At 37.8% G+C, this 23,356-nt stretch overlaps 1 protein-coding gene across 1 annotated transcript in view; it reads left to right on the top strand.

The window, feature by feature from the left end:
- The window catches only part of PNLIPRP3 (pancreatic lipase related protein 3), a 49,066-nt gene that overhangs the window by 6,657 nt on the left and 19,053 nt on the right, over positions 1 to 23,356 (top strand). The window contains exons 2-5 of the mRNA XM_012448091.2: positions 1,940 to 2,094; positions 6,749 to 6,868; positions 8,223 to 8,354; positions 20,356 to 20,464. Coding sequence (XP_012303514.2) covers positions 1,940 to 2,094; positions 6,749 to 6,868; positions 8,223 to 8,354; positions 20,356 to 20,464 — 516 coding nt within the window. The remainder of the gene's footprint in view (positions 1 to 1,939; positions 2,095 to 6,748; positions 6,869 to 8,222; positions 8,355 to 20,355; positions 20,465 to 23,356) is intronic.

Below are 23,356 nucleotides of genomic sequence, written 5' to 3'. Positions count from 1 at the left end.
GATCCAAATATGAAGTCACTGGTTCCAATTAGAAAAGGATCAGAATGGATTCCAGGCAGGAGGAATATTAAGAAGCTGCAATATATTAGGCATATATTGATGAAGGCACATGTTCATTCTTCTAGGAAGAGAAAAAAAAAAGGCAACCAGAGAATATAGGAAAACACAAACAGTATAAGATAGGCATGATCTAAATGTAGAGTAAACTACAATGACACTGATCCTGAGTAAGTCAAATAGTAGAAAAGAGAATTTATTTGAATTATCTCCTTTGAAGGGAACAAGTGTCTGAACAATGTAAGTGCAGAAAAGGAAATGTAATTACAGCATGCTAGTTGGCTGAAGCCAAAAATATTTATCTAGTCATAATAATATGAATTCTGTTTATTGATTTTCAACTTTTTGGAATCAGCCTGCAGACAAAACATAGAAGGATTAATTATGCTTATAGAGCTAAGTCTGAATATTATCAGTCTCGACAGTATGAAAGCAACATTATAAAGCTAACAGACCTTGGAAGCTGGAAGAGAAGAAGAGAGGGCGAGGTAGTGCCACTAAAACCTTCCTCTTAGTAAACTGGAAGTCAGGTTCTAAAAAATACGATGTATGGATCAGAAAATAGAAGGTTACTATTTAAATTTATAATAGAAACCAATAAATGAGCAAAAAAATGAAACAAACAACGAACAGGAGCAACAACAAAAAATACAGTGTTATTGATCTTATTGGAGGAACAGATGAGACAAAGTGAAGAGTGGAATGTGCTGGGTTATTGAGCTGTTATCTCTCGGCTTCAAGCCTGCCCTTCTGGCTGAGCTTTGCTGGGGCTGAAATGTGGCCAGTACCATCCTAACAAGTGTGAGATAATATCTCATTAAGATTTTGATTTACATTTCCATAATGATTCATGATGTTGAGCATCTTTTCATATACACGTGGGCCATTTATATATCTTCTAAAGGAAAATGTCTATTCAGGTCCTTTGCCTATTTTTAAATTTAGTTTTTTGCTTTTTTGCTGTTGAGTTGTGTGAGTTCTTTAGGTATTTTTTTTTTACAGAAATAGAAAAAACAATCCTAAAATTAATGTGGAACCACAGAAGACTCCAAATAACAAAGCAATCTTAAGAAAGAACAAAACTGGAAGCAGCACACTTCCTGATTCAAAACTGTACTTACTACAAAACTATAGTAATCAAGACAGTGTAATACTGACGTAAAAACAGATACATAAACCAATGGAACAGAATAGAAAGTCTAGAAATACACTCATGTGTATATGGTAAACTAGTCTTTGACAAGGGTGCCAAGAATATGTAATGAGGAGATGATAGGCTCCTTCAACAAATGGTGTTGGGAAAATTGGATATCCACATACAAAAGAATAAAATTGAACCTTTATGCCATATACAAAATTATATGCCCGTGTTTTTATGGTCAGCTAGTCTTCAACAATGGTTCCAAGGATATCCAATGAGGAAATGATAGGCTTCTTCAACAAATGGTATTGGGAATAGTGGATGTCCATATACAAAAGAATAAAATTGAACCCTCATCTTATGCCATATACAAAATTAACTGGGCATAAAGACTTAAATGTAAGACTTGAAATTATAAAACTCCTAGGAGAAAACATAGGAAAAATCTCGTTGATGCTGGCTGTAGCGGTGACTCTTTTGGACTATGACAACAAAAGAACAGGCAACAGAAGTAAAATAAACAAGTGGGATTGCATTAAATGAAAAAGCTTCTGCACAGCAAAGGAACTTATCAACAAAATGAAAAGGCAACCCTATAGAATGCAAGAAAATATTTTCAAGCTATAGATCCGATAAGGGGTTAATATCCAAAATTAAAGACTACTTTAACTCATAGTAAGAAACACAGCCTCTCTCTAAGCTTGGTTCCTCTATTACTGACACTCCACCTTTCTGCTGCAGGAAAAGAAGTTTGCTACGAAAGGTTAGGGTGTTTCAAAGATGGTTTACCATGGATCAGGACTTTCTCAACAGAGTTGGTAGGTTTACCCTGGTCTCCAGAGAAGATAAACACTCGTTTCCTGCTCTACACTATACGCAGTCCCAATGCCTATCAGGTAAGCTAACTTGCAGCCTTCACACACAGATTATTCTAAAATACAAGACGTGGCTATGGACACAGAAGATATAGATACAGTAACCTATTCTGACATATGCTATTGACTTAAAGGCAAACGTTTCTTTTCAGTATTATGAGTCAGATTTTGTTATTATCTGTTTAAAATTTAAATATGAAGATTGCTCTTATGTTGTTTCATAAGAGGTAAACTTGATATTATGTTCAGTCAATCTACTAATTGAGAACCTTCCATCTGTAAGACTGTGAATAAGCAAGAATGCCTATTATCTATTGAACTGAATAAACAGAACAGTCTTAAGTTCATTACAGTAGGAGAAATGACATATATAAATAAATACCTTTCTTGCAACACAAATTATGGTTTGTGATGTAAGATGCAATTGAAAGACTCTGGGAACAAAGTGAAGAAGAGCTCACCTTAAGGTCAGTCATGGAACCAGGTAGCATTTTGAGGAGGTCATGTATTTGAAGTGTATCCTGCAGGGTGAGCAAGATTCTCACAAGCAGAGATAAGCAGGGTAATGGCAAAGGAAATGGCATGAACGTAAAGGAGAGAAACCACAGGCCTGTCTGATGAATGACCTGTTGGGTTAGTCTGGGGACAGGGAATAAGTCTTCAAAAGTAAAGTTTGTTAGAAAAGTAGTTGAAGAACAATTGTATAGTTCCTTCCTGTGGAGTTGGTACTTCATCCTGGGAGCCATGAGGCCCCATTGAGAGCTTTCCAGAGATGCTTTAGGGCATTTACTCTGGCTGAAGTGTGTTCTCTTGTCTGAATCTGGAAGAAAGTGAATATGAGACAACTGTGCTGTCCAACATAGTAACCACTAACCACATGTGACTATTAGTTACAATTAAATAAAATTAAAAACTCAGTCCATCAGCCACACCAGCCACATTTCAAGTGCTCAATAGCCACACGTGGCTAGTGGCTACCATACTGGACAGTGCAAATTTGGACTATTTCCATCATCACAGAAAGTTCCATTTGACAATGTTAAATAGAAAGCTGTAGTGCAGTTTGGATCACACATGAGAAACCAGCCTGAACTAGAGTAATAAATGTGAGTATGATAATAGAAAATCAACATGATAACATCATAAACTATACTGAGATTTCACACATGAATGATTGGGAAAATGATAACCCTCTTAGCAGAAAAACTGAGGATAAAAGAGAAGGAGTTAGATTCTGGACAGGTGAGGCTTGAGCCGGCTATTGGAGATGTTGGTCTGACAGCTAAGCAGGCAGTCCAGAGCTGGAGAAAGGGATTCAAAAGTCTTCTACCTAGAGTTGAAAAGTGAAACCTGGCCAGGCGCGGTGGCTCACGCCTGTAATCCCAGCACTTTGGAGGCCGAAGTGGGCAGATCATGAGGTCAAGAGATCGACACTATCCTGGCCAACATGGTAAAACCCGGTATCTACTAAGAATACAAAAATTAGCTGGGCATAGTGGTGGGCACCTGTAATCCCAGCTACTTGGGAGGCTGAGGCAGGAGAATTGCTTGAAACCAGGAGGTGGAGGTTGCAGTGAGCTGAGATAGCACCACTGCACTCCAGACTGGACAACAGAGTGAGACTCTGTCTCAAAAAAAAAAAAAAAGGAAAAAGAAAAATGAAACCTGAAGAGTACATGAAATCTCAGAAGTGAGAAACGAGGGCAGGACTAGGACTGGGTGGAGGATCTATATTTAGGGAGCAGGAAAAAAACGGGGCCAGAGAAGATCATTTCCAGGCTTTACTTGAATCTGTAACCTTGGGGCTTACTTTCCATCAGGCCCATCATATACTGCTGGGCCTTGCTAGCCAAGACAGCCCTCTTCTATGCCTTCCTACCATACAAATATGATCCGATTTGTAGCTGCCTACTCACCAGACACACATACATATGTACACACTACTCTTTACTGAAATCTGCCATCTATAGATGAGTACTTCCCTAAATAATGTTCTTCACACCTTCCCCACTTCCCTCCATTTGGAAAGAATCACATGTAATTAAACCAGATATGTATCTGAATTTTGTAATGGATAGAAGCCTATTGTTTGCTGTTAAAGTGTTTTTCTAACAACTGTGATATAGGATGAGTCAAGGTGTATAATTAAAATAAGGATTTCCACAGACCTGACTCATATGCTATATGGATTTGACTCACTTATAAAAATAACTCTACACAATTCACATACTCTCTTCTCCAAGTGAGGAATTATCAAAGGTAAATGTGGTGTGGTACAATCAACTTGGTCTTCTGGAATTCACAGGCCTTTATAGTTACTTTCCTGTAAGAATAAAACCAACCTGCTTCTCCATAAATCTATGACTCCTTAACCTAGAGTGACTTATGCAGCCATGGTGGTGATGGACGTGTTGCACACTTCTGGTAGTTTCTGTGTCTGCAGCATTAGTCAAGGATAGAACCCACCTAACTGGTAACTATTTTTTACTTGCTAGAGATGTTATCACTGGAAATGTAGTCATTAGAATGGATTGAGCTTGTACCTCTTAGGCTTCATGTCTACTCAGTCAAAGAATGCTAAAAGGCCCAGATAAACCTTGATACTTTAATTAACCCTTCCTCTCAATACCCTCTTCTGTACAATATTGACATCATTTTCTGGTTCCTATCCTTGTGGCAACAGAATCCAGGCTGTCTTCTTTTGATCCCATGATGCTTTATGGAGTTTCCCACATTTATATTGAAAAGCTACTTTACAGGGTTGTGACAGAGTGAATGTGAAGGGAATGAAAGTGTTTTCTCTACCTATTCTACTTAATTAAACTCCTCAGTGATCTCAGACAAGATCACCCTAGATGGAAAACAGATGGCAAATGGCAGAGAGACATGTCCAATGTATGATGTGAATAAACTGCTTTTTATACTAGCATGACAATAGAAGATGCTCAGATCCCACAATACCTGTCAGAATGCCACTTGGAGGTTTGTTCCAGGTCTCACCTATTCAAACTACTCTCATGATGAGAAAAGAATAAACATGGACTTAATTTCCTTCAAAATGTTTTTCTGATGTAGAAACAGGGCTATAGGGGGTGTTTGAGGAGCTCCAGCTGGGCCTAAGAGAGTTGAAATGAGTGAGCATCTGGATCTCTTAGATACATAGATGGAATGTTTTTGTATGTGGATTGCATTATTCATCAGAGAAATGCTTCCTAAAAAGGCCTGAAGACAATTGATTTTATTGCCCACTTCAGCAAATCTCATGTCTGGTTTGAGCCCTATCAGCAGAGAACACTATGATCAGAACTTGACTTGAGCCCCCAGTGATTAAGCACATAACTGCAAAGACCATGTGGATTTGAACCCTGGCTCCAGGATTCATTAGCTGCAATACTTTTTGGCAAGTTACTTGGCCCCTCAGTGTCCCCCTTTTCTAATTTTTAAAAATACTACCTTCCTCACAGTGTTGTGAGAGTTAAATGAGCTACTCTATAAAGTGCTTAGAACGATGCCTGGCAAATAGACAGAGAGGAGTGTTAGCTATTATAATTACTACACAAGCCAACTTATGACTCTCATAGCCATTAGCTTGCAGTCTTGGAGACACATCACCTAGCCAGAAAATTATATGATTAATTGCATTCTTTTAAACACAGGTAGCTAGAAATAGGTTCTTTGTTTGAATTTCATAAATATCTAAATGTGTTGCTTCCTGGTTATAGGATTCACCATTGTCAGACTTGCTATTTGCTGATTTAAGTATTCATTTTTTTCAGTCGAATTCCTTATACATGTGTCTTTTATTTTTTTTAATAACAAAATCACTTAAATTAACTAAAGTCTTTGAGAGTTTAGTTATTAAGGCAATCCAGCAAAATACAAGAAATACAAAAGACTGTTTGACATAATCATATAAAACTATCTCCAATAAGCTGTTATATTTCAAGTGATGAGATTTAACCTCAATTTCTTATCATAAAGTTGAGTGGGCAACCTCCATTTTTGCCATGCTTTCAGCATGCTTCTAGGCATGTTTTAATTCTCAGGAATTACATTGATCACTGAGAAATGTTATACAAAAGTAAGATTTACTGAAATTCTGATTTAAACTTCCCAACATCGTCTTGCAAACATTACTTTAAAAATCAAAGATTTTTTTTCCCTGTGTTGAATTTGAATACTGCATTTTATAAATGCATTAATTTTTTGAGCTAGATGTGGCTTATGCCTATAATTCCAGCAAATTAAGAGGCTGAGGTAGGAAGATCTTGAGGCCAGGATTCAAGATCACCCTAGGCAACATAGTGAGACCCTGTCTCTTAAAAAAATTTGTTTAAAATTAGCCATGTGTGGTGGCATGGGTCTGTAGTCCTAGCTACTCAGGAGGCTGAGAAGGGCAGATGGCTTGAGCCCAGGAATTTGCAACTGCAATGAGTTATGATGGAGTCATTGCACTTCAGTCTGGGCAACAGAGTGAGACCTTGTCTCTAAATAATAATAATAATGATGTTTGGACTTTTATATGTAGCACTAATTATTTAGTAAAAGTATATTAAAGAAAGTTGTTAAAAATCAAATTTAGTGAAAGACTTTTGAGCAGCTTTAGAATAGGTCTACTAACTATTACATAATTTTTAATTATCATTTTTCCTTAATCTCTTTCTGCTTGAAACAGGAGATCAGTGCGGTCAATTCTTTATCTATCCAAGCCTCATATTTTGGGACAGACAAGATCACCCGTATCAACATAGCTGGATGGAAAACAGATGGCAAATGGCAGAGAGACATGTGCAATGTATGATGTGAATAAACTCCTTTTTACACTAACATGAGAGCTTTATGTTTAACATGAATGTACTTTGCAAGGTATTGATGTATATTCATGGAAATCTTCCATTTAGTTATCCACAATTATCCACATTCCAGGGCCTCGAATGAGTTATCCATTTCCCATTTATTTTTATTATAAATTGCACAGATTACAAGGGGAGCAAATTTGTATAATCACTCTTAAATAAATTCTTCTCTTGACAAGATTAAATGGTATGATCAATTTCTCATTTAATTTAAGAAAAACAATTTCCAAGTTAACTCCACTAAATTAATCTTTCTCTCTTATACTTCAGATTAATAGACTGCTAACATCATAAGCAATTAATTATTATTATTTTTTTTTTTGAGATGGAGTTTCGCTCTTGTTACCCAGGTTGGAGTGCAATGGTGCGATCTCGGCTCACTGCAACCTCCGCCTCCTGGGTTCAGGCAATCCTCCTTCCTCAGCCTCCTGAGTAGCTGGGATTACAGGCACGCACCACCATGTCCAGCTAATTTTTGTATTTTTAGTAGAGACGGGGTTTCACCATGTTGACCAGGATGGCCTCGATCTCTTGACCTCGTGATCCACCCACCTCGGCCTCCCAAAGTGCTGAGCATGAGCCACTGCGCCCGGCCAAGCAATTAATTATTTATAAGGCCATACAGCGAAGACAACATTAGTACCTAATCTCATTGAGTAAGAAGTAAATTTATATATATGTATTTTATATATATTGAATACACGTTTATATATTTTACATATATAAATTTATTTAATTCTCAATGAGATAGGTACTAATTACTAATATCTATCTATCTATCTATGGGCTAGGACAGAGCCTAGTCTGTAATAGGTTCTCTATTAATATCTATGTATTAGTCCATTTTTATACTGCTATAAAGAACTGCCCTAGACTGGGTAATTTATAAAAGAAAGAGGCTTAATTGATTCACAACTCAGCATGGCTGGGGAGGTCCCAGGAAACTTACCGTCATGGCAGAAGGTATTGCTTCACAAGGCACCAGGAAGGAGAAGTGCCAAGTGAAGGGGAAGAGTCCCTTATAAAACCATCATATCTCATGAGAACTCACTGTCACAAAAACAGCATGGGGAAACCGCCCCCATAATTCGATTACCTTCACCTGGTCTCTCCTTTGACATGTGAAGATTATGGGGATTAATGGAATTACAATTCAAGATAAGATTTGGGTGGGGACACAAAGCCTAACCGTATCAACCTACTAGTATAATTTCTTATTATGGAATCAAGTGTTGAGAACTTTGGTTTTTATAACACTTATTTCTTTAATATTTACATGAATCTTTGTTCCAGGCGTTGCTACAGGTGGAAGATATAAACTACATTAATTTAGATTGGATCAACGGTTCACTGGAATACATCCATGCTGTAAACAATCTCCGTGTTGTTGGTGCTGAGGTGGCTTATTTTATTGATGTTCTAGTGGTAAGAAGAGTTAAATCTTTAAAATTATATTGATTTGGTTTTGGATTGTAGCATTCAGAAGTTGGGACAACTTTATGTCTTTTTTATTAGCTTAGACAAGTACAGAACATGTGAAATAAGCATTTGTAGATGGCAAACAGAAAAGAAAGTTTCTTAGTAAAGAGCCTGTGGTTATTTGAAGTACCACTTGGTGGCAGTGTGTCTACACAGGCTTATCACTAAAAACTGCCCCCTCAAGATCACTGCCTTGGTCAGCGTGTTGGACCATCTCAATAAATTTCATCACATTGTGAATCTATCCTTAGAATTATAAACTGTTACCATCTTGCAAATGTTATTTGTTTAGATCATGACATGCATTTTAACACAAAAAGAGGATTCTGTGCCTGTGAATTAGTTAGGTCTGTAGGCCAGTCCAGACCTAACAACTATTTAACCCACATATTCTCTAAAAGAATAAAATAGACCTTGCTATTTATTAGACCTATACACTGCAACATTCATGAATCTCCAAATGCTTTCCAAAAAGTAATTTCCCACCCTAAAATGCAGTGTAGTAAGATCTAAAGATGCATAATCCTTTCATATTTTTAAGGAAGCTTTATTCATTCATTCAACAAATATATATTTCAATCTGTACTTACTGTGGGCTAGACACAATTCTGGGAATGGAAGATATGACTTGAGAGTAAGACAGTGTTTCTGCTCTGACAAAGTGTATACTCTAGAAGGCGAGGGAGGCACACACAGAAACAAATGGAAAAGAAAATGTCAGCAACAAGTACTGGGTGAAGAAAATGCAAGGCAATAGAATGGAGAGTGGCAGGAGCAGAAATGAATTGGATGAGCAGCCAGGTTAGGTGATATTTGAACACTGACCACAGTCAGTAAACATCCTGAAGAAGGAATTAGGGATCCAAAGACTCGTTTATGCCCTGACACTTCCCTATCTTCTCTTCCCACTCTGTTAGGGGAGACTAGGGTACAAGATATTTAGAGAAAGTCTTTGTATACAAAGGATGAAATCAGATTCACCTCCTCTTTAGAAAAAAAAAAGCCAGCTGTAAGCTTTCATGAATTTCTTTATTGATCTTAGGGTCTGAGCTGCGGGCTTTCCTATGTCCAGTAAATAAATAATGTGGTTTATAGGAAGCTGACAGGAGATGTTTACAGAACTGAAGGGAAAAAATGTTTGTTGAATTAAATGTTCATTGAATTTAACAGGCCACCTTGGAGTGGGAAAAGGGTTAAGGCGAGTGGGCTCCAGGGCCCCTGGGGATAATTCAGGATTCAAGCTTTTTTTTTTTTTTTTTTTTCCGAGACGGAGTTTCGCTCTTGTTACCCAGGCTGGAGTGCAATGGCGCGATCTCGGCTCACCGCAACCTCCGCCTCCTGGGTTCAGGCAATTCTCCTGCCTCAGCCTCCTGAGTAGCTGGGATTACAGGCACGTGCCACTATGCCCAGCTAATTTTTTGTATTTTCAGTAGAGACGGGGTTTCACCATGTTGACCAAGATGGTCTCGATCTCTTGACCTCGTGATCCACCCGCCTCAGCCTCCCAAAGTGCTGGGATTACAGGCTTGAGCCACCGCACCTGGCTGGATTCAAGCTTTAAAAAGGAGCAGCTAAAGGAACAGCTGAGTCTCTTCTCTACCTCTCTTTCTGTCATCTCATCGCAGGTTACTAGACCACCATACTTCACCACCTCGACTGGTTCTGAGGCAAGCAGGTGCTTGGGAATGGGGTAGGAAGATGGGGAAGAAAAAGAAGACGAATGAAGGGGATAAGGGCTAAAAATGATCTCAAATACCAACCTATATAAGGAGATAGGAAAGAAAACAGACATTCAAAATAGTGGCAGCAGTAGAGGAAGGGACATCCTAAAGACTATGTACCATTCATTGTCAGTTACTCACATACAGAAATGAGAGAAAATATTCTTTGTTCTATGACTTATAAAACTGTCATAACTGGTAGAAAAATGAAACATTTGATCAAATGAAAAATGTATGCAAGTAAAATGAGTTGCTTGATTTTTACTGTAATTATGGGAGCCTGAAACTTAGGTGAAACTGAAAATGCTTGCTCAGGAATGACATAATTAAGATAATAGAATAGGAAGACCTGGCTCCTTCTTTCTCCTACAAGCACACTGATTCAACAGTAACACACAGACAAATTTTCTTTGTGAGAAATTCAGAAACTAATTGAGAGGCTCTTACACCCTGGGTAAATACGAAGCCAGCTAACTGAAGGCAGGAGGAAAATTTGAGATACCCTCTTGTCTTAACTCCTTCTGACCCAGCACTATATGATCTGAAGGAAACTCCTAGCTTCCAGCTTCACCTTGTCGAGGGAAAAAGTGGAACTTCATACCTAATGTTCCAGCTTTTCTGGGGGCTTCTCAGGGTAATCACTTCAATCTCACATGTCTTGGAGCATTGATAGAACCCAGAACATAATGAAAACAAAGATGGGAAGAAAGATGGCATTCAAGCAGTCACTATAGCCCCTTCCTCTGGCTCAGTACAGACAAAGTGAGGGAGTAGAATCCCTTAAAGAGTTAGATTGCAAATCAAAAGTTCCAACTTTTCCAGGGGCTGTCTGAGAGACCCGCTTCTGTCTTGCCTCTCTTGGAAGTGCTAATGACATTCAGCTTACTCTAGATGCTTGAGGGCTGCTAAGAACAAACATAGTGGTTTGGACCAGCATAGAGGTTTGACAATCACCTGGAATTGTTGGCTAGGCTGATTGGTGAGAATCTTCTCACCCAAAAGACAATCTATGAACACTAGCAGAGGTGGCTGTTTTTTCTAATGTGCAGATACCAATATAAAGAGTCAAGGAAAATGAAGAAACAATGTATACCAAAGAAACAGATTCATCTCCAGAAACTAACCCTAATGAAACAGAGATATATGATTTACCTGACAGACAATTCAAAATAACCATCATAAAAATGCTAAATGAGGTCAGAATAATATTGCATGAACAAAGTGAGAATTTCAACAGGAAGTTTTAAAAAAAATAAATAAAAAGTACCAAACAAATCTTGGAGTAAAAGAATATAATAACTGAAGACCGGGCATGGTGGCACATGCCTGTAATGACAGCACTTTGGAAGGCCGAGGCAAGCAGATCACTTGACATCAGGAATTTGAGACCAACCTGGGCAACATAGTGAAACCCTGCCTCTACTAAAAATACAAAAAATTAGCCAAGTATGGTGGTGCACACCTGTAATCCCAGCTACATGGAAAATTAAGGCACAAGAATCGCTTGAATCTGGGGGATGGAGGTTGCAGTGAGCCAAGATCATACCACCGTACTCCAGCCTGGGTGACAGACTGCACTGCACTCCAGCCTGGGCAGCAGAGTGAGACTCTGTCTCAAAAGCAAAAACAAAAACAAAAACAAAAAAAGAAAGAAAGAATGTGGAAATATAAAATAAAATATATTACCTCTACCTCTGGTAGAGGTAAACATAGAGACAAATACAAAATACTGTAACGTGTAGGTAAATCACTTTTAATTCTAGTATAAAAGTTAAAAGACAAAAGTATTAAGATTAACTATAACAATAAAAATATATTAATGGATACACAATTTTAAAAAGATATAATTATGACATCAGTAACATGAAGTATGTGATGTGAAGGAGTAAAAGTGTAGCTTTTGGGATATGTGATTGAAATTAAGTTATCTCTTTAAAATACACTATTATACTACTCTAACTATGACATGTTTTATGTAAACCCTATGGTAACCACAAAGAAAGTACCTATTGAAAATACACTAAATATTTTAAAAAGCAAAGTATATTAATACAAAAAATCAACAAAACCCAAAGAAAGACAACAATAGAGGAAAAGAGGAACAAAAGAACTATAAGACAAGTAGAAAATCATTTATTTAAATGGTAATAATGGTCAGATGTGGTGGCTCATGCTTGTAATCCCAGCACTTTGGGAAGCTCAGGTGGGAGGCTCACTTGAGGCCTAGAGTTCAAGACAAGCCTGGGCAACATAGTGAGACCCTGTCTCTATAAAAAGGTTTTTTGAGCCGGGTGCAGTGGCTCACACCTATAATCCCAGCACTTTGGGAGGCAGAGGAGGGTGGATCATGAGGTCAAGAGATCGAGACCATCCTGGTCAACATAGTGAAACCCCATCTCTACTAAAAATACAAAAAATTAGCTGGGTATGGTGGCGCGTGCCTGTAATCCTAGCTACTCAGGAGGCTGAGGCAGGAGAATTGCCTGAACACCCAGGAGGCGGAGGTTGCAGTGAGCCGAGATCGCACTATTGCACTCCAGCCTGGGTAACAAGAGTGAAACTCCATCTCAAAAAAAAAAAAAAACAAAGAAAAAAAAAAAGGTTTTTTTGTTGTTGTTTTGGGGCTAGGTGTGGTGGCTCATGCCTGTAATCCCTGCACTTTTGGAGACCAAGGCAGGTGGATCACTTGAGGTCAGGAGTTCAAGACCAATCTGACCAATATGGTGAAATCCCATCTAAAAATACAAAAATTAGACAGGCGTGTTGGTGGATGCCTGTAATCCCAGCTACTTGGGAGGCTAAGGTAGGACAGTTGCTTAAACCTGGGAGGCAGAGGTTGCAGTGAGTCAAGATTATGCCATTACACTCCAGCCTAGACAATAGAGCGAGATTCCATCTCAAAAAAAAAGTTTTTTCTAATTAGCTGGATATAGTAACATGCACCTATAGTCCCAGATATTTAGGAGGCTGGGGAAGGAGGATTCTTTGAGTCCGAAGGTTTGAGGGTGAAGTGAGCTATGATAATGATCTTGACACTGTACTCCAGCCTGGTGGCAGAGCAAGACTCTGTCTCAAAACAAGACAAAACAAACGAACAAACAAAAAAAAATAATGAGTCCTTCTCCATCAATAATTACTTTAAATGTAAATGGATTAAACTCTCTAATCAAAAGATATAAAACAGCTAAAGGAACAACTGAATCTCTTCTCCACCTCTTTCTGTCATCTCATCACAAGTTACTAGACCACCACACTTTACCACTTGGACTGGTTCTGGGGCAAGCAGGTGCTTGGGGATGGGGTAGGAAGATGGGGAATAAAAAGAAGAATGAAGGGGATAAGGATTGAATAGTTTGAAAAGACTTTACTACATGCTGTCTACAAGAGATTCACTTTATATTTTAGAGACATACATGGGTTTAAAGTGAAGAGATGGAAAAGAATAATCAATGCAAATGGTAACTGTAAGAAAACAAATGACTGTACTTGTATCTGACAAAATGTACTTTAACTCAGAAAGTATCAGAAGTGACATAGGTCACTGTATAATGATAAAAGAATCAATTCACCAGGAAGATATAATAATTATAAATATATATGGACACAATATCAGAGTACCTAAATATATAAAGCAAATATTGACAGAACTGAAGGGAGAAATACACAGCAGTGAAATAATAGTAGAGCCTTCATTATCTGATTTTCAATAATGGTTAGGTCACCTAGATGGAAAACAAATTAGAAGAAAGCAAACTTGAACAACACTACAGACTAAATGGACGTAACACATGTGTATAGAATATTTCATCCAACAACAGCAGAATACACTTTCTTCTCAAGTACATGCAGAACCTTCTCCAGGAGAGATCACAAATTAGGTCAGAATAACACTTTAACTAACTCAAGATTGCAGTCATACCAAGTATCTTTCTTGACCATAGTGGAATGAAACTAGAAATCAATAACAAAAGGAAAACTGGAAAATACACAAATATGTGGAAATTAAACAGCAAACTTTTAAACAACCAATAGGTCAAGGAAGAAATCAAAAGTGAAATTAGAAAATATTATGAGACAAATGAAAACAAAAACACCAGATACCAAAACCCATGGGATTCAGCAAAAGCAGACTAAGAAGGAAGTTTATAGTGGTAAGTTTAAAAAGACAAAAGCTTCTCCATTCAAAAACCTAACTTTACACCTAAAAGAAATAGATCAAGCTTGTCTAACCCAAAGCCCAGAACAGCTTTGAACGTGGCCCAACACAAATTTGTAAACTTTTTAAAAACATTAAGAGATTTATGAATGGACCTTTTTTTAAGCTCATCAGATATAATGATATATTAGTTTATTTATAATGATGTGTTAGTTTATTTTATATGTGGCCCAAGACAATTCTTCTTCCACTGTAGCATGGGGAAACCAAAAGATTGGATGCCCCTGAACTAGATAAAGGAAAATAAACTTATTCTAAAGTTAGCAGAAGAACAGAAATAAAAAGATTATAGCAGAAATGAACAAAATCGTCAATAAAAATATTAAGAAATGAACAAAACTGCAAGTTGGTTTGTTGAAAAGTTAAACAACATTTACAAACCTTTAGCTAGACTAAAACAAACTTGAGAAGACCGACATTTAAAAAATAAGAAATAAAGGGGAGACATCACAATTGAGGCCACAGAGATAGAAGGAACATGCGCCTAGTATAAATAATTACACAATAAAATTTAAGAAAACCTAGAAGAAATAGATAAATTTCTAGAAACATACGACCTACCAAAGCTAAATCATGAAGAAATAGAAAATCTAAACAGACCTATATTAAAGAAGACGCAAATAAATGTAAAGACATCCTGTGTTCATGAATCAAAAGAGTCAATATTAACAAAATGTTCATACAACCCAAAGCTATCTATAGATTCAGTGTAGTACCTATCAAAATTCCAATGGCATTTTTTAACAGAAATAGTAAAAAAATTGTAAAATGTATATGGAAGCACAAAAGACCCTAAATAGCCAAAACAATCTTGATAAAGAAGAACTAAGCTGGAATTATCACAGTTCCTGATTTCAAAATTTATTACAAAAGTACAGTAATTAAAGCAGTGTGGCACTGGCATAAAGACAGACAGAGAAACCAGTGGGACAGAATAGAGAGCTCAGAAGGAAACTCATGCATGTATGGTCAACTGACCTTCCGCAAGGGTGCGAAGAATACACAATAAAGAAAGGATAGGCTCTTCCTACACAAATGGCATTGGGAAAACTGGATATCCACATAAAAAGGAACTAAATTGGACCCTTGTCTACACTATACACACACGCACACACACACAAATCAACTTGAAATAGATTAAAGACAAACATAACACCTAAAAATATAAAATTCCTAGACGAAAACAGAAGAAAGCTTTATGACATTGGACTTGACAATGATTTCCTGGATATTTCACCAAAATCACCGGCGGCCAAAGCAAAACTAGACAAAAAGGAGAATGTGGTTTGGCTGTGTGTCCCCTCCAAATCTTATGTTGAAATGTGGTCAACAATTTGGAGGTGGGCATAGTGGGAGGTATCGAATCATGGAGGTGGATATCTCGTCAATGGCTTAGTGCCATCCTCTTGATGATGAGTGAGTTCTGCTCAGTTAGTTCACACAGTATCTGTTTGTTTAAAAGAGCATGGTACCTCCCCCCTTACTCTCTTGCTCCTGCTCTTGCCATGTGGTACCCCAACACCCCCTTTGCCTTCCACATGATTGTAAGCTTCCAGAGGCCCTTGATACAAGCAAATGCTGGTACTATGCTTTATATACAGCCTACAGAACCATAAGCCAATTAAACCTCTTTTTTTTTTTTTATAAATTACCCAACTTTAGATATTTCTTCACAGCAACACAAGAATGAACTAACACAAAAAAATAAGTAAAAAGGAGCAGGGCATTGCTATAAAGATACTTCAAGATGTGGAAGTGACTTTGGAGCTGGGAAGTGAGCAGATGTTGGGAGAGTCTTCGGGAAGAAGACAGAAAAATGAGGGAAAGTTTGAAACTTCTTAGAGACTTGTTAAATGGTTGTGACCAAAATGACGATAGAGATATGGACAGTGAAGTCCAGGCTGATGAGGTCTCAGATAGAAATGATGAAGTTATTGGAAGCTGGAGTAAGGGTCACCCATGTTACACCATAGCAAAGAGCTTAGCTGCATTGTGTCCACACCCTGGGGATCTTTAGTATGTTGAACTTTAAAGTAATCTAGCAAAAGTTTCTAAGCAGCAAAGCATTCAAGATATGGCTTGGCTGCTTCTAACAATCTACAATCAGATATGTAGGGTGCCACTGCCCTGCTCAGCCTTCAAGATGCTGCTTCTTGCATCCCAGCTGCTCAGGCTCCAGCCTCAGCTCCAAGGGCCCCAGGTACAGCTTAGAACAAACCCCCAAGGGTGCAAGCCATGAGCCTTGGAAGTTTTCAAGTGGTGTTAAATCTGCAGATGCTCAGAGTGCAAGTATGAAGGAAGCTTGGCAGCTTTTATCTGGATTTCAGAGGATGTATGGATAAGCCTGAGTGCCCAGGCAGCTGGAGCAGAGCCCCCACAGAGAAATTCTACTAAGGCAATGCCAAGAAGAAACATGAGGTTGGAACCCCCACACAGAGTCCCCATTGGGGAACTGCCTAGTGGAGCTGTGATAAGGGGCTGCTGCCCTCCAGACCCCAGAATGGTAGATCCACTGGGAGATCCATGATTATAAAAACTGGCAGGCACTCAACTCCAACCCCAGAGAGCAGCATATTGGCTACATCCAGAGAAGCCACAGGGGCAGGGCTACCCAAGGCCTTGGGAGCCCACTCCTCACACCAGGATTTGAGACATGAAGTCAAGGATTATGTTGGAGCTTTGAGATTTAATCCCTCCCCTGCTGGGATTCAGATTTGCATGGGACCTATTACCTCTTTCTTTTGGCCAATTTCTCTTTCCTGGAATTGGACTGTTTACCCAGTCCCTGTACCACCATTATATCTTGGAAGTAAATAACTTGTTTTTTATTTTACAGGCTCATAGGTAAAAGGAACTGGGCCTGAGTCTCAGATAAGACTTTTGACTTTGAACTTTGAGTGATTCTAGAATGATTAACACTTTGGGGGAGTATTGGGAAGGGATGATTTTATTTTCCAATGTGAAAAGGCCATGAGGTTTAGGGGGCCAGGGGTGGAATGATATGGTTTAGATGTGTTTCCTTTCCAAATCTCATCATGATATGTAATCCCCGGTTTGGAGATGGGGCTTAGTGGGAGGCATTAGATAATGGGGATGAATCCATCATGAATGGTTTAGTGCCACCCCCTTGGTGATGAGTGAGTTCTCGTTCAGTTAGTTTGCACAAGATCTGGTTGTAAAGAGCATGACACCTCCCCACTTGCCTCTTACTCCTGCTCTCACTGTGTGATGCACCAGCTCTTCCTTTGCCTTCCCCCATGATTCTAAGCTTCCTAAGGCCTCACCAGAAGCAGATTCAAGCATTATGCTCTGTATATAGCCTGCAGAACCATGAGCCAACTAAACCTCCTTTCTTAATAAATTACCCAGCCTTAGGTATTTCTTTATAGCAATGCAAGAATGAACTAACACAAGGGACTACATCAAACTAAAAAGCTTCTGCCCAGGAAAGGAAACCATTAACACAGTAAAAAGGCAACCTATGGAATGGGAGAAAATATTTACAAACCATATGTGTTATAATATATCTGATAAGGGTTTAACATCCGAAATATATAAGGAACTCTAACAACTTAATAACAAAAAGACAACCTGATTTTAAAATGAGCAAAGGACGTAAATAGACTTTTTTTTTAAAGATGCAAATAACCAAGTGATTTATGAAACAATATTGAACATTACTAGTCATCAGGGACATGCAAATCAAATTCATAGTGAGATACCACCTCACATCTTTTAGAACGGCTATTATCAAAAAAATAAAATTGTAAATGTTGAGAATTAGGAGAAAGTGAAACTCTTGTACACTGTTGGTGGGAATGTAAAACGGTGCAGCCATTATGGAAAACACTGTGGAGATTCCTCAAAAACATAAAGATAAAACTACCATATGATTCAGCAATCACACTTCTAGGTACTTATCCAAAAGATTGAGATCAGGATCTAGAATAGATATCTCCACTTCCATGTCCATTGCAGCATTAATTACAATAGTCAAAACATGGAAACAACCTAAATGTCCATCAACAAATGAATGGATGAAGAAAATGTATATATACACAATGGAATATTATTCAATTTTAAGAAAGAAGAAAATCCTGTCATATGCAACAACACAGATGAACCTGTAGGACATTATGCTAAGTGAAATAAGCCTGTCACAGAAGGACAAATATTGCATGATTCCACTCACATAAGGTATCTAAAATAGGTGAACTCATAGAAGCAGACAGTGGAGTGCTTCTTTTCAGGAGGTGGGGAAAAGAGAAGAGAAATAGAGTTGCTATTCAATGGGTATAAAATTTCAATTATGCAAGATAAGTAAATTCTAGAGATCTACTCTACAACATCATGCCTGTAATTAGCAAAACTGGGTTGTACAATTAAAATTTTGTTAAGATGGTAGATTTCATGTTAAATTTATTCTGATATTTAAAACCATTTTAAAATGCTTGCTCCTTTGTTCCCTATCACAGTTTGGTTTGTTTAAACTCTAGATGTATAATCTATTTGTGAATATTCTTTTTTATTTAAATTTTTGTTTTTAATTGACAAATAATAATTGCACATATTTATGGGGTATATTGTGATGTTTTAATATATGTACACATGTATGCATGGTAGAATTATTACATCAATCTAATTAACATATCTGACACTTCCCAAACCATTTTTTAATAATGAGAACATTTTAAATCTATTCAGCAATTTTGAAATACACAATGCATTATTATTAACTATAGTCATTATGCTATGCAGTAAATCTCAGAAACCTATTCCTCCCATGTAACTGAAGCTTTGCTCCCATTGATCAATATCTCCCTATTCCCCACCTAGCCCAACCTCAGCCTCTGATAACAACTATTCTCCTCTGCTTATGTAGTTTGACTTTTTTAAATTTCACATATTAAGTGAGGTCATGCAGTCTTTGTCTTTCTGTTCCTGGCGTCTTTCACTTAGCATGTCTTCCGGGTTCATCCATGTTGTCACAAATGACAGAATTTCCTTTTTCCATTGTATGGGTATACCACATGTTCTTTATCCATTATTTCATTGATGGGCACAGGTTGATTCCATATTTTGGCTATTGTGGATAATGCTGCAATGAAAATGGGAACACAAATAGCTCTTCTTCAACGTAATGATTTTGATGGCTTTGCACATATTCCCAGAAGTGAGATTGATAGATCATACAGTAATTTGATTTTTAGTTTTTTGAGGAAACTCCATACAATTCTGTCTAATGGCTATACTGATTTACATTCCCTCCAACAGTGTATAAGTTTTCCCTTTTCTCTAAATCTTTGACAGCACTTGTTATCTTTTATTTATAATGGCCATTCTAATAGATGTGAGGTGATATCTCATTGTGATGTTGATTTGCATTTCCCTGATGATTAGGGATGTTTGATATTTTTTCATGAATCTGTTGGCTGTTTGTATGTTTTTGTTTGCTGTTCTTCTTTTGAGAATTATTCAAATCCTTTGCCCATTTTTTATTTGAGTCATTTGCTTTCTTGATACTGAGTTATTTGCATTTGCGAATATTCTTAAAAGCTCCTGTTTTAAAACCAAAGTTATCCCATACATTTTCTAGTGTTGTTTTAACCTGGAGGATACAGACATAAGCAAGGTGGATAACAGTATAGGAATGAACTGCCTTTGATGTGTGTTGTGGGCATGCTGAAAGGATGGGCCTCAGGAAGGATCACCATGGAGCTAGAAGCACAAATATAGTTTCTGGAGCTGTTCTGCTTCCAAGGACCACAGGATAGCCCCTTAGCACAAGCAGAAGAGCTCCTATAGAAGCCATTCTTCCAAGCCCATCTATTCTCCTTCAGTTGGATAAGGATGTAAGCAGAGGTGTCACTTTGAGACTTTACAAGTGCCTATCTTATGTGTAAAAGGGAGAACCATGTTGGCTCTTTTTTTTTCCGCTCTTTTTTAAATCATATTTAAGCTATTCCACTGCTGTTGTAAAAATACTTATTCTGTTAAACAATCCTTTCAGAAAACATTTGGATATTCCCCTTCTAAAGTGCACTTGATTGGCCACAGCTTGGGAGCTCATCTGGCTGGGGAAGCTGGGTCAAGGATCCCAGGCCTTGGAAGAATAACTGGTAAGCATGTCCTGCCTTTGGGCCTTTAGTATGTTTAAATATGTGTTTGCACACAGTATCAGGTATCTGAACACCAAACAATACTGTAGAAGACAATGTAAGATGCTACAAAATGTGATTCAGATGAAATAAAACATGAAAGTGTCTTCAAAGCAGAAATGTGCAGATACGCTTGAAGGGTGTTCATTGCAGCATTGTCTGTGGTGACAAAGTAAGAGAAACTAAGTGATCCCTCACCCACAATTGAATGGATGAATGAATTATAACACATTTCATCCTTTGGGATTTCATACCAGTAATGCAAAGAATGAGTTTTACATAGAAGTAAAGAGCAGAATGGTGGTTATGAGAGGCTGGGAAGGGAAGAAGAGAAGGGAGGCTGAAGAGAAATTGGTTAATGGGTACAAAAATACAGTTAGCTAGAAGGAATACATTCTAGTATTTGATAAGGAAATTATAGTTAACAATAATTTATTGCATATTTCAAAATAGCTAGAAGAGAAGCACTATAATGTTCCCAACACAAAGAAAAGATGAATGATTGTGGCAAGGGGTATCCCAATTATCCTGATTTGATCATTACATGTCTCAAAATGTCACATGAACCCCTAAACATGGACAACTATTATATATTTTTTAAAGTTATTTTTAAAAAAGAATGAGTTTGAGTCCCACTGATTGTCCTGGGAGTCTGCAGCACACCTGGACTGCCACTTACTCAGTTGTTACCATTTTTAATATTACCCCTGGATATACTGTTAAGCCTAAAAAGAAGTTGCAGAGTAAAGTATATAGCATGAATTGGATTTGGAGGTATAATAATTAATCATGTCTCCTCCCTGAACTCTTTTCCAAGCCAATTGTATGAGAAGGATGAGGGTGAAAGCATCAGCTCCTTTACCGACAGGCGGGGCTGGCCTCTCCCTCTGCATCCCCCACCAACAACCAGTAAGCAAGCCCCATGTCTCCTTCATCTACTTTTTCCCTGTCTACTCCCTGATTATTGTCCTCAGTCAGTCCATCATCTCTGGCCTTGGTCCCCACTGGTGCCCTAGCCTAGTCTTCTACAAGTGCTGCCAGGCTTATCTTTCTAGATGCAGGACATGTCACTTCACTGCTCCAAACCTCTCAGGGTGTCTCCTTGCCTAAAGCCTCTTAGCTTGTCATGTAGACTTGTCATGTTTCATTATAGTTTTTCATGCTCTGTGCCTTTGCACATGCTATTGTATCTCTTCCTGAGCATTCACTGTTCATTGGTCAAGATTCATCTCAAATGTTTCTTCCTCAGGCAGGAATTAATTCTCTGTGCTTCTCATACCCTTTGACATGTGCCTCTATTGTATTTGAAAACACAAATATTATATCACATGATCTTATAATTATGTATGAGCCTACTATTTCTAATAGAAAGCCTCCCTTACCACATTGACTCCAGGCTTGGCACACAGTAGCACATTTTCTTTTTGTTAAACTACTGTGCTCTGTGTGCATGTGTGTGTATATCCTCTCTCTCTCTCTCTCACACACACACACACACACACATACTTTAAAGTCAAATCCCAATTTAGAACGTAGTTTTAAATATATATATATCTAAGAATTCCATATTGGGATTAAAGTATTTTGTCTGTGCAATCTGTTGATATAACAGGCTTATTCCTGCTATAAGTTATCTCTCTTCTAGCTCTCTGCTCCAAACTCCCCCTCACCCACCTTCACCACTGTCATTCTTATTTAGAATAATAAAAATTGAACTTTCACACTGAAGTCATTATGTGGCAAAAACTCGCCTTTGCTGTCAATTTTCAAGCCCAGAAAAAAGAAGAAATGAGTTCATCTTTTGAAGAAGGAACCTCATGGGGCCTCACAGCCTCACACAGGCTATGAGATGACCCAGCCTGAGTGAAGAGGGAGGACACACACTTGCATTTACAATTCATACTGGGTTACGATCAATTCAAAGAGATTTTGTTTTTATGAAGTTTTTTCAAAAATCAGATACCGTTTAACTCTAGTTTTTCCCATCAGGTGAATTATCCTGCTGGGTAAATAGAAAACGGATTTTTAAAGGCTTTCTGAATGTCCAAAGAATTAATATCATGTGGATGTTGTAATCTATATTCCTCTGAGAAATTAGTCTTTGAGCAATCATGTTCCTTGAGTAATAGAAGAACTGAGACCTCAAAAACAGATTTTAGCTATAAGACAAAACCAGTTAAAACAAAATTAATATGATAAACACATCAAGGACATGTATAAGTGTCTATGTCTTTGGTATTCATGTATAAATGGTAAGTAGTTGTCATAATAACTATAGTTAGGGGGTTACTCAGCTGATTCTGCTTTTATTTATTTTTATTTATAAACACCACCAATGCTTTCCTTATTTGAGGAAAAATTACTCTCATTATGCTGACACACACACACAGACCCAAATACACACATATTACACACTCAGATCCCAAATGGTTAGTTCTCACTCATGTAGTAAGGGATCATGTCTCTCTCCCTAAGGTTAATTAAGGTTGAACCTAATAGTTTCTTCCCTTCTGTAGACTTTTCTCCTGAGATATCCTACAACAAACCCAATGTTCCCTCTTGCCTACCTCTTGAAAAGACTGACATTTTTTATTTTAATCTGATTGCCCTGTCCTCCAATCAATATGACCTGAGGTATACCTGTCTTTGGATGTTTCTCCCCAGGAATCCTGACTTTGTTAGAAAGTTGTGTGTAATCACACTAGTAAAATAAAAATTTTTCCAAGAGTTGAAGATTAATTGTGACATAAATACTTTTTCCTCTTTCTTTGTTGAGTGTGAATGCTTCATTCATATGCATGGTGTTTTACTTCATTGATCTTTTTGTCTAATTTTCTTTTCACCTGTGCTCTG

Source organism: Aotus nancymaae, unplaced genomic scaffold, assembly GCF_030222135.1.
Source record: "Aotus nancymaae isolate 86718 unplaced genomic scaffold, 86718_ANA_hifiasm-v0.15.2.pri h1tg000010l, whole genome shotgun sequence".
Classification (NCBI taxonomy): Eukaryota; Metazoa; Chordata; class Mammalia; order Primates; family Aotidae; genus Aotus; species Aotus nancymaae.
This window is presented reverse-complemented; position numbering and strand designations above follow the sequence as displayed.